This window comes from Rhamphochromis sp. 'chilingali' (genome assembly GCF_963969265.1).
Source record: "Rhamphochromis sp. 'chilingali' genome assembly, chromosome: 3".
NCBI lineage: Eukaryota > Metazoa > Chordata > Actinopteri > Cichliformes > Cichlidae > Rhamphochromis > Rhamphochromis sp. 'chilingali'.
The window spans coordinates 10,437,468-10,448,979 of record NC_137931.1 but is presented as its reverse complement, the minus strand read 5'-3'; the positions used below and the strand labels follow the sequence as shown (position 1 = coordinate 10,448,979).

At 44.4% G+C, this 11,512-nt stretch overlaps 1 protein-coding gene across 1 annotated transcript; it reads right to left on the bottom strand.

The window, feature by feature from the left end:
* Positions 1 to 2,937: 2,937 nt before the first annotated feature.
* On the bottom strand, positions 2,938 to 9,547 carry LOC308394502 (uncharacterized protein; the record flags this gene model as incomplete). Its single annotated transcript, XM_080878860.1, has 3 exons — positions 2,938 to 3,054; positions 3,184 to 3,922; positions 9,492 to 9,547. The coding sequence occupies 3 exons, from the start codon at positions 9,545 to 9,547 to the stop codon at positions 2,938 to 2,940; spliced, it is 912 nt and encodes a 303-aa protein (XP_080734986.1).
* Positions 9,548 to 11,512: the final 1,965 nt, after the last annotated feature.

The window sequence follows — 11,512 nt, the reverse complement described above, 5'->3', positions numbered from 1 at the left end:
AAGACACGGAGGCTGGGCCAGGCGAGGCTGAAGACACGGAGGCTGCAGCAGGCGAGGATGATGATGGAGCTACAGCAGGCGGCTGGACGGGCTGAACGGGCCCCTCGGACCCTCCAGCGCAGGCAGGAGGCTGAACGGGCCCCTCGGACCCTCCAGCGGAGACAGGAGACGAAGGCCGGAGCGGTCCCTCGGACCCTCCAGCGGAGACTAGAGACGAAGGCCGGAGCGGTCCTACGGACCCTCCAGCAGAAGTCACCACTAAGCCAGCAGTCATGGAGTCCTCTGGCAAACACGAAGGCGACTGGCGATGCACTGAGCACTGGCTCTGCCCAGGCAACGCTGACATGGTGCAGTTCTCAGGTGGCTGCATAAACTTCAGGGGTCCAGAATCAGCCGGGGACTGAGACCTAGCCTCTGGGGAAGCCCTGGAGCGGCAAACTGTGCCAATGGCGGCTGAACCATGAAAAGCACCTTGAGGTGAAATTAGACTTTCTCCCTGCATGGAGTGAATGAGTGAAACCGGTGATACTGGAGCCAGAGCTACGGGTAGCGGGGGCACTGGAGCTACTGGGGCCTGCGCTACAGGCGGCACTGGAGCTACTGGGGCCTGCGCTACAGGCGGCACTGGAGCTACTGGGGCCTGCGCTACAGGCGGCACTGGAGCTACTGGGGCCTGCGCTACAGGCGGCACTGGAGCTACTGGGGCCTGCGCTACAGGCGGCACTGGAGACTGAACTGAAGGGGACACTGGAGACTGAACTGAAGGGGGCACAGGAGACTGAACTGAAGGGGGCACAGGAGACTGAACTGAAGGAGGCACAGGAGACTGAACTGAAGGAGGCACAGGAGACTGAACTGAAGGAGGCACAGGAGACTGAGCTAAGAGGAGCACTGGCTGCGGGGGAGCTAACTGAGCTGAGAATGGCTGCGGGGGAGCTAACCGAGCTGAGAATGGCTGCGGGGGAGCTAACCGAGCTGAGAATGGCTGCGGGGGAGCTAACCGAGCTGAGAATGGCTGCGGGGGAGCTAACCGAGCTGAGAGTGGCTGCGGGGGAGCTAACCGAGCTGAGAGTGGCTGCGGGGGAGCTAACCGAGCTGAGAGTGGCTGCGGGGGAGCTAACCGAGCTGAGAGTGGCTGCGGGGGAGCTAACTGAGCTGCCGGTAGCTGCACAGGCGATAAGCAGCTCGCGTTGACATCCGCCACACAAAACGCAGCCCCTGAATGAACAGTCATGCAGTCCGAAAATGAAAAAGAGTCCTCACTCACCACAGCCGGCGATTTAGAAGCCCGAACGTCCGGCTGTGGGGTGGCGCGCTTGCGGCGCGATTGGCGTCTCCTACCCGCAGACGGCTCCGACGGGCCGGGCAAGATCACATCCGGCGAGTCGGGCAGCAAGGCAGGAGTGGCTGAGAGAAGGTGCGGTGTGAGCCGGAGAAAAGCCTGCATGGTCGGAGGAAGCGACTGCAGAAGCCATGGCAGGCCAGAAAAGAGCCGTTGTAGCCGACTTTCCACGGCACGACGAAGCTCCTCTGGAGGGTTCTCCAGCCATAGCCCGAGGAGAATCTCCACATTGTACGCAATGTCGTCCTGGAGCTCCTCGGACGGATTCACTGCTGCTGGGTCCATGGTGGCTGGTTCGTACTGTCACGGTTTGCCGGGGCAAGCCGTGTGGAATATGAAATAGGACCCAAAATGCAGCAGCTCTGGTGCAGATGAGTGTTTATTTGACAACCGAAAATACAAACAGCAATGGTGTGGGTACCATGAAACAGGAAAACCTAAACTGGGTAGAACTAATAACACAAACCAGAAACGAGGATGCAGGGAGGTCCGGGGAAATACATACGGGAAGACGCAGGGAGACCGAGGGGAAACAACACAGACGAACCAGCGATTACTAAGACAGAAAATACAACTTAAATACACTCAGAACACAGGGAGATTACACACAGGTGGGAGACACAGCTGGGAGTGATTAACATGACGAGACCAGGGAGGCAAACTGAAAACACTCACATAAGACGCAGACCTTCACAATAAAACAGGAACACACGGGGGGGAACAGGGTAAACACCAATTAGAGGAGAACAGAACCAAAATCTCGAAGAGAAAACGCAAAACGCTGGGTCAAAAGGACCCAGGATCATGACACGTTTAGTCAGCTGTGTAAAAACCAAGGAGGAACCCACCCGGGGAATTAATAAGGTTTTATTTTATCTAATCTAATAACTTTAATCTCAGCCAAACCGATTTACTCACGAACAAACAAAACACTGAAAAAAGCCCAACAATAACATTTTTAGGTTGTCTAAGTGACTTATATATTTCGTTTAACCTGAGTAGCGAAAGAACGCGGTGATCTGAAAATGATATGCCGGGAGTTGTGCCGTCCTCGGCCGCATCAGTAACCCTCGAGCTCCTGGCTCGCTATCGAGCTGGTGGGTAGCAGACGTCTCCGAAAATGTTGAAGCACTTTTGCAAATATGCGATATCTTGATAAACCGAGCAGATATTTGATGTTTACACAGCTACTTTCTCGCCTGAAAATATGTTAAAAGTGTAAAAGTGAGTAATTTTAAAACTTAGTAGCGGCCGCCATTGTTGGAAACTGGAGTTTGACTGGGCCACGCTATGAATTCTGGGATATGGTGGGCCACGAAGGACACACCCGACCCATCCTTCAAATTCGGGGAAAAGGAGGACGCATTTGTCGGCTGCATTCGGAGGAGTCTACGAATTTGGACAGCCTTTGGCGCGTCGCTGTGACGTAATTGGTCTACAAATGCAGCCTCAGGAGGATGCAGCCCATGAATTTGGACACGACCATGGTCTTGAGGTAGCTCCTCCAGGGCAGACACCTCAGCAGATAGCTGGTCACGCCAGGGAGCACCACTGACTGCCTCCAATACATATTTATCAACGTGTCAGAGCACTCCTTACGTTGTGGTACATCTTATCTCATGTTGCACATCATCCTCAGGTGCATCCTCCGGGTCCATAGCGTCACCAGCACCAAGGCAGATGTTGTATAGGACAGCACATGCTGTCATGACCTGAAACAGATGTTTTTTGTTTTTTTTAAAAGAAACAAATAAGGTGTTTATAAATGTACATACACTAAAGTTCCCATTATATCATTATAATTATTTGAAAAAGAATGGCACTATATTGTAATGACTTACATATGGTACAAAGGTGTGGTGCACCTCCAGCGCTTGAAGGAAGATGGCCCGGAACCTCGTCTTCATCATTCCAAAAGCACTCTCTATAATAGAGCGTGCCCTGGAGTGATGAGAGTTGAAGCGCTGGGCTCCCACACCTTGAACTGGCCTCTTGTACGGAGTGATGAGGAGAAGTGGATGCTGGAGACATGGGTACCCTCCATCTGCTAAGATGAAATGCCCTGGAGGAGGGTAAATGGCCTGCCGGTACAGTGGGCTGTTGCATAGCACCCTGGAGTCATGCACTGACCCAGGCCAGCCCACATATGTATCGATGAAGCGGCCCTGATGGTCACAAACTGCCTGCAGGAGTATGGATGGGAACAATTTCCTGTTTCTGTAGCACTGACCATCAGGGCCGCTGGGAGGCTTGATGCGGACATGGCAGCCGTCAATTGCACCAGCAGCCTTTAAAAAGGCTCTGTGTCTTGCTAGCCCTGCAAACCCATGAGACAGGACATCTAGGTCTTCAGGAGTCCGAGGGAGATGGATAACCTGATGGTGAATAGCCACCACCTCCTCTGTGACCCTGTGAACGATGTGGTGAACAGTGGAGCGAGGAATAGCAAACACTCTGGAAACAACTCTGTAGGATGCTCCACTTGCCAGCCAGAAAAGAAACACAAGGACCTCAATAGTGGCACCCCAACCATGTGGCCGATCCTGGTTAAGGAGGTTCAGCAGCACTTTCAGAGACTCCCTGCTCAGATGAAAATCAGGCCTAGTGTCCTCATTATTAAAAAACCTGTCCAGGACTGGAACACTCCTTAATCCTGTTAAGCCGGCAGTACTGTGGTCTCACCTGGTGAAGGAAAATAAGGAAAATGTTTTATTCTTGTCATATGAATGTTGCGCTTGTTCTTTAAAAAAAACGTGTCAAAACTTTATTTTGATTATCATACTTAAGTAAAATTCACTGGTTAACTGATAAAAGAGTGAATAAAATCACTTCTACATCAGAGTTTTATTTAGCTAGTAAACAGATTTCAAATACACACATAAACGATGGGGAAAAAAACTCTTGATTTATCTCTTAGTCGGAGATAAATCAGTCGTCTGCGACGGCTGATTTGTTGTAACTCTTCGATTAACAAAAATAAGAGAAAAATACAGAGTTTCAACGATATCCATTATTTCACAGAGGGGGAGAAAGTGGTAAGGGCGGGAACAGCTGGTGACGCAAATCTGAAGGCTAGACCGTCCCATTTCACGTAGACCGCGAAGGCCGGGTCCTCCGAAGGATGCAGCCGACGTTTTGGGACACAGCTTCAGTGTTGAGAACCGGTTCCCACTGTTTCAATTCCTTGGAATTGTTTGTCATTTTTGCAAACAATTCCCTTATCGATTCCAGTCGCCCCGAATGACGTCACCACGTTGCAGAGCGTCATTTACCTGGGACGAAACATGGCGGCTCAAACGCTCAAAAGTTTGGTTATACTTTACGAGAACGGATGACAACAGGGCAACTTGCAATACTTTCAAAGTAGATATTTCATTTAAGGGAGGAAACACTATGAATATGCAAAAGCATTTGCTCACAAAACACACGATAACCTTAAACGAATGTCGTGTTTTTAATTCCGTTTCGGACTCGTGAATCTCAACCCAGCAGCAGCGGTAACGTTTGCACGTCCTCTCCCGTTAATGCGGCAGGTAAATCATCAACTAACAGTGCATATTATGTTAGCGCAATCTGCCTTATTACAAAACCTGCCATTACTGTGCATTTATGTGACCATGATGAGAGAGACAGACAGAGTCTGGCTGGCTCAGATGCTGGCACTTCTCGCTGCAGTCTACCGGTAGCGTCTCCTTTCAGGCCAGGATAGACGAATGTCACCGAGCAGTGACTAAGTCTGTGGTAAAAGGCTTGCACCCATTTGCCACAGCAGATGCCCCCGATTTTCAGTAAGTGAATGTGTTTAATTGTAGGCAGGGACATTACTGGATATTCTTGTGTAATTGCTACAGAATAATTTATGTTATACTTTGTTATTGCTACAGAAGATTTTTTTTCCTGGGCAAAAAAGAATCGATAAGAGAATCGATAAAGAATTTAATTGAATCTGCTTAGGCCGCTGCCCCCGCGACCCGGCCTCGGATAAAGCGGATGAAGATAGATGGATGGATGGATAAAAAATTGAATGGTTAAACAGAATCAAAAATGGAATCGGAGTTGTGAAAATCTTATCAATACCCATCCCTAGTTGTGAATGGCTGCTGAAAGTTGCTGGCAGTCTTCCATGTAAAGTACGTGGATCGTGGTATTCTGACAGCCACAAAGGGATGACTTTATGAATGATTTCACCAAGACAGCAACCTCCAACTACCACCTGGGAATACACATCTTTTCCTAGCAACCTCTAGTTGCAATGGGATTATCAAGTTGTCTCTAGGTCTGTGTGACTAAGACGTTAAGTGTTCCACATTCTTCTCGGCATTTATAAGCCATCTTTGATTAAAAAAAATAATAATAACGTAAGGAAAGAAGTGTGATCAAAAAGTGCTGGGAATTGTCTCATAACAATCAAAAACTACACCTGATTTAAAATTGGACAGTTTCTCCTTCAAGGCCACCTCAACAAGTATGTCTGGATAGCTTTAATCATAACTGCTATTTTTAGATCACACAGGTACTATTCTGTCTTATTGTACTTGTACCTCTATGATGCTTGCTGGACCTCATTCAAGGTGGCAAGACAGCAAGCCTAAAACTTATGTGGAGGTAGACAATCTGACAGTCAAAGTAAGTGATGTGAATGAATAAAGCCTGATCGGGTGTGGATAAAAATCCATGCATTTTCAGTTATTGGTACACAATGATGGATGCTACAGTTTTTGTCAAATTTTTCTTTAAAGGTTCTTCCTTGGAAGCTCCACAACATTATGGTCATACTCGCCAATTAATGATACCACTGTCAAGGTAATCAATGGTATCACAACTGGCATTTTTGAAATCAAAGATTGTTGAAATCAAAACACATCCATCCTTTTAGATCCATATTGAAATGCGAGCCACTCAACCTTTAAGCAGCCATCTAAAAAAAAAAAAAAAGCAGTAGTGCTAAAAGCCTCCAGTTCCACAAAAAGTCACCTTTTCCAGAACTTTTGGATCACTCCTTGTATTTGGTATAGTTTCACTATTTTGTTGAGATCTAAAACGCTCAATCCCTTTCAAGCATTTTGAAGCATGTTGACGTGACTGTCTTCTGTTTGGTGACATCTGTATTGCCTCTACAAAGGGCCTCAAGGACAACCTAGCTGCTTAGCTGCTTCTTTATAGTGCATTTGAGTTCTCTTATCTAGCAAAAGATATAAAGAAAACTCTGTAGACAGATAAGCTTAAGAAATCCTTACAATACCTGTTATATTATGTTCTCATCTCTCTTTTTGCCTCATATCAAGTTGTTCCATAATAACTGTATCTATATTTCACACTATTCATCTGAGTCTCCTAAAAGATTACTTCTGCATGAGTCATCACAATTTCCACAGCACACGCCACATTTTTTTGTAATATGGGTAGGGACTCTCCAAATGTCTGAATAGATTTGTGAATTTGCTGCTATACAATGTAACAATAGATGGGCCCTATTTCAGAGTATTTCTCTTTTGTAAAGGTGAATATAAAGAAAAGGCAGTGCATGTCAGTTTCATTGTGACCTTCCATATTACATCACGCTGAGCTGTCCAAGTTTTCAGTGTGTTTCATCATACATTCATGGGATTATGTACATTTATGACATTCTTATTTATTTATTTTCAAAAGAGTGCAGTCCTAATTGAGTTTTTAAATCTTTGAAGCAAAAAAAAAGTCAAAATGTTGGATCAAAGAGGTGGAACATCATTCATCTCATGTGACATCTAGTTATAAGGTCTACCATTTGCCAAGCTTTGCACAGAATGTTTGCCATGTCATTCATCCATTCTGCCTTGGTACCCATTCATTGTACATGGGGACTTGGAACATTATCATTATGTCTCCGTGCTGTTCTCCTCAAGGCTATACAAAGCCTTTTTTGAATTTTTAAAATTTTTTTACTACTTCCAACTCATTCATTTTTCATCAGCCCAGGCTTGTTAATTAAAATGCTGAATGGCACACTTTAAGTTGCAAACACAAAATTTTGTTGTTTGACCTTTTCTTTTTGCCAATATGTGACGCTGCCTGAGTATGACGTGTTGATGAATGGATAATGTACTATGCAAGCTGACAGGACTCTTTGGGAAAATTAATGAGAACATAGTGAGCAAGAAAGGAGACTGTTGAAAAGAGTGAGTTTCTTTCTCTCTCTCTCTCTCTCTCTCTCCCCCCCCCTTTTTTTTGATTTACTCTGCAAGGATTATGTTGGTACTCTCACTCGCAACTGGTTAATGGATATAATGTTATGTATCATGTGGACACTCAAAAGAGTGAATGATAAAAGAGATGGCTGAGAAAAAAAGGTAAACTCAGGCATGTCTAAATGACAAGAAATGGAGAAAGCTTGCCAGAGACAGGTAGAACAGTGCTAACCACCATGGATGTCATCTGTCTTTGCTACATTAGTGCTAATGTTCGCTGCACCCCTGTTTGTTCTGCTGAACGTTAAAATTAAATATGCAAATTGTGACACAAAAACAGCATTTCTGAAATGAATCGTTGTCAGACAGTGTCATTTATAGTACCTCGTCTGAGCAACAAAACAATTTCTTCCATCCAATTAGCTGCATGCTGTTTGAAATTCAGCTCCCTTCTTCTAAGTGCTAGGACTTCTTTGTGAAGTGGGATTTCACTGACTCACGAACTGATTAATGAATTAACTGATTCCTTTCCTGTTTCCTTCCATCCTTTCTCTCGTCCTTCATTCTGTCAGGGAGCACTACCAAAATGAGGGGCTAAAATGGATAAAATCTATTATCTGGTGCAAATTAGTCAAGCCTTCTTGACTATCTCATGACTCATTACTGAAAAGGTGAAAATGATTCTCCAGTAGATTAACACATCTTCATGAAATGTAATAAATGGTCCTTAGCCTTGATGATGACCACATGTTTGGCAGATGAAGACTTTCTCCGAAGTCCCAATGGAAATGTGCGATAGCTTACTATATGTGCGGGAGCTTATAGCACTGATGTGCAGCATTAGAGGACAGACTTATTGGACAACTCTTTAATGGGGGCTCCTGAAGAGTGTAGTGTCGAGTTTGACATAGCCAGGTTTTCTTTGTGTTAGTCAGTCAAAAATACCGTTCAGTGCTCACTCTTAGTTATTGTGTTATTCTTTGCCAGGTGAAACTAGCATGTCAACATTGCTATGCACACTCAAGTTTTCAGATTTGTACTTTTCAAATAGGTTTATTTGCCATGGTAGACTGCTGCCACCTGCTCTCAGCAGAGGCACATACATTCTACCAGGTAACAGTAGTACTTAATATATATAAACTATCTTTGAAAACAAGAAGAAGTCAGGACCAGGTTGGTTGGCATAAGTTACTATGGTGAACTAGCTAGGTCGGGTTGTTGTATTTTTGCCCTACAATATAAAGCGGATGTTGTTGTGATTTAGAGCAGCGGTCCCCAACCTGTTTTGCGCCATGGACCGGTTTATGTCTGACAATATTTTCACAGACCAGTCTTTAAGGTGTCGCGGAAAAATACAGCAAAATAAAACTAGTACCAAACAAAGAAGATTTATTCATAACACATGGGAAAAGACCCAGGGAAACCGAGTTAACGATAAAAACGATTTAAAAAAAATAACAACGCTAAAAACCGATAAAACGCCTGAAAACCATGAATTTCACGCCCGAGCCTCAACTCTTGCAGCTTGGTACTAAACGAGACCGGTCCATGGCCCGGGAGTTGAGGACCACTGATTTAGTGCAATAGAAACAAAACCGAAAACTGAGATAAAAAGAAAACATCTTTTTGTCACAATGTTATCTCAGACTCAGCATATAGTCACTCGCCACACTAGGTACAAACCTTTTATTATGGGGTTGGACAGTTACTTCAGATGTGTCAGCTGTACAGCTATGATGTGAATCTCCTGTTTAACCAGGTCCCAAAGGTCCTCTATTGGACTGCCATCAGGTAACTATAGAGGCCAGTTAAATAGTGAAGGTGATATGGTACTAAGAGACCTAAAGTAAGCCAATATCTCCCACATTATTAACCTGTCTTCTTCAAGGTTCATTCTCTTCTGCATGCCTTTTTTGTAGCGAGTAGCTATTTGAGTCACAGTTGCATTCCTATCAACTCATAGGAGTCTGGCCATTCTCCCTGACCTCAGCCTGTCAGTCACCAGCAACAAGACAAGCTGTTCAAAGTCATTTACAATCATCTTTCATGCCCGGTTTCCTTTCATCAGATTGTCTTGACCATGTCTTCGTGTTTAAATGCATTTGGTTGGTGCCATCTGATTGGCTGATTAGATATTTTCATTAACAAGTAGTTTTTCAAAATGTATCCCATAAAGTAGTGGGGAGTGTACTTTGCTAAACCATCAGTGGGTTCACATTCAAAATGGAAATCCAGTAGTATGAAGTAATATCAAAAGTCAGCATTAGTTAAATCCAATTCCTCCTGTGAATAGTTTACACAGAACATTATGGGGAAAATGGTAGGAAACAAATGATATCGTTAGAACTTATTCTCAAACCCAATCCAGAGTCAGTATGACTCCAGAAGCTCATTCACTGGAGATACTTTTCATATTGCTAAGGGCTTTTTAGTACTTATGAGCTTTGATGAACAATATATTCACTTGTGTCTTGAGGTTGTCAAGTTAACATTATGCATATGCTGAGGATGCTGACTATCTCAAGACAGCCTTGAAAATGTAGTTTTCATGCAGCAGGGTTTTAGCTTACATTAAGGGCACCAAGATCATGTACATATTTCTCAGTGGATTTGATGTTGGAGAAATCCATCGACTTGTATCTTATCTTATCTTCTTTAAAACTAATCATAACTATCAGCACCATTTGGGGATTTTAATTTTAGTAAAACTTACCCATAGTCTCACCTCTTTTGTATGTGGAGCAGTTTAGCCTGTTTAGGAAGCATTAAGTTTTGTCATGATCCTGGGTCCTTTTGACCCAGCGTTTTGTGTTTTCTCTTCGCGATTTTGGTTCTGTTCTCTAATTGGTGTTTACCCTGTTCCCCCCCGTGTGTTCCTGTTTTATTGTGAAGGTCTGCGTCTTATGTGAGTGTTTTCAGTTTGCCTCCCTGGTCTCGTCATGTTAATCACTCCCAGCTGTGTCTCCCACCTGTGTGTAATCTCCCTGTGCTCTCTGAGTGTATTTTCTGTCTTGGTAATCGCTGGTTCGTCTGTGTTGTTTCCCCTCGGTCTCCCTGTATGTATTTCTCCGGACCTCCCTGCATCCTCATTCTGGTTTGTCTTATTAGTTTACCCAGTTTAGGTTTCCGGTTTCATGTTTTGTCGCCACCGCTGTTTGTACTCACACCCCTGTAAATAAACACTCATCTGCACCAGAGCTGCCGCATTTTGGGTCCTATTTCATATTCCACACGGCTTGCCCCGGCAAACCGTGACAAGTTTAGTGAGTGCATACAAAAGAGTTTGTATGAGCAAATCCAGGAAATTCAGGTCACATTAAAGAAAGAGTGCACACAGCTGTGGTTAGCCCTAAGGGAGGGAACATACAGTCACTTAGTCACCACTACACCGCTAAAAGCAACTTAAACTTCTTCACACAGCACTTGAGAAAGTTTCTTTCTCCGATTTCACTAAGGTGGAGAAGAAGAGCTGTGACCAGGGATGGAGAGTGAAGCTTTTGTTGTTTACTCAGTGCTGTGCTAATCAATGCTGTTAACTCCACACATGCATAGGAAAGATGTTATTTTGCAATCCACCACTGTGGAGAATCAGAAGGTCCATAGAGGAGTTCTAGACTGTGGAGCACCCTTCATCTTTAATTAAAGCACCAAGAATATGTAGAGAAAATGGTCACTAATATTGGTCTAATTTACTTCTTGATTTTTTCATTCAAAAACAAAAAAAAAAGAAAAATGAAAGAAAATTATTTTGTGCTAATGTAGATGAATGGGCGCCATGAAGGAGGACTGTTACACAAGCTATTACTGTGCTCTATTTAAAAGGGCATGACTGTGACAGCGCTAGAGGAGTCATTTAAAGTTCACTGAACCACAGTGAATATCACTGGTTAGCGCTCGGACTACTGGACTGTGTAATCACCTGAGATCTAAGCTAATCAGACCCTACAATTTTCTGCAACCAGCACGCTAACTTTCAGAAAACATTTGATTGATTGCTGCACAGTTT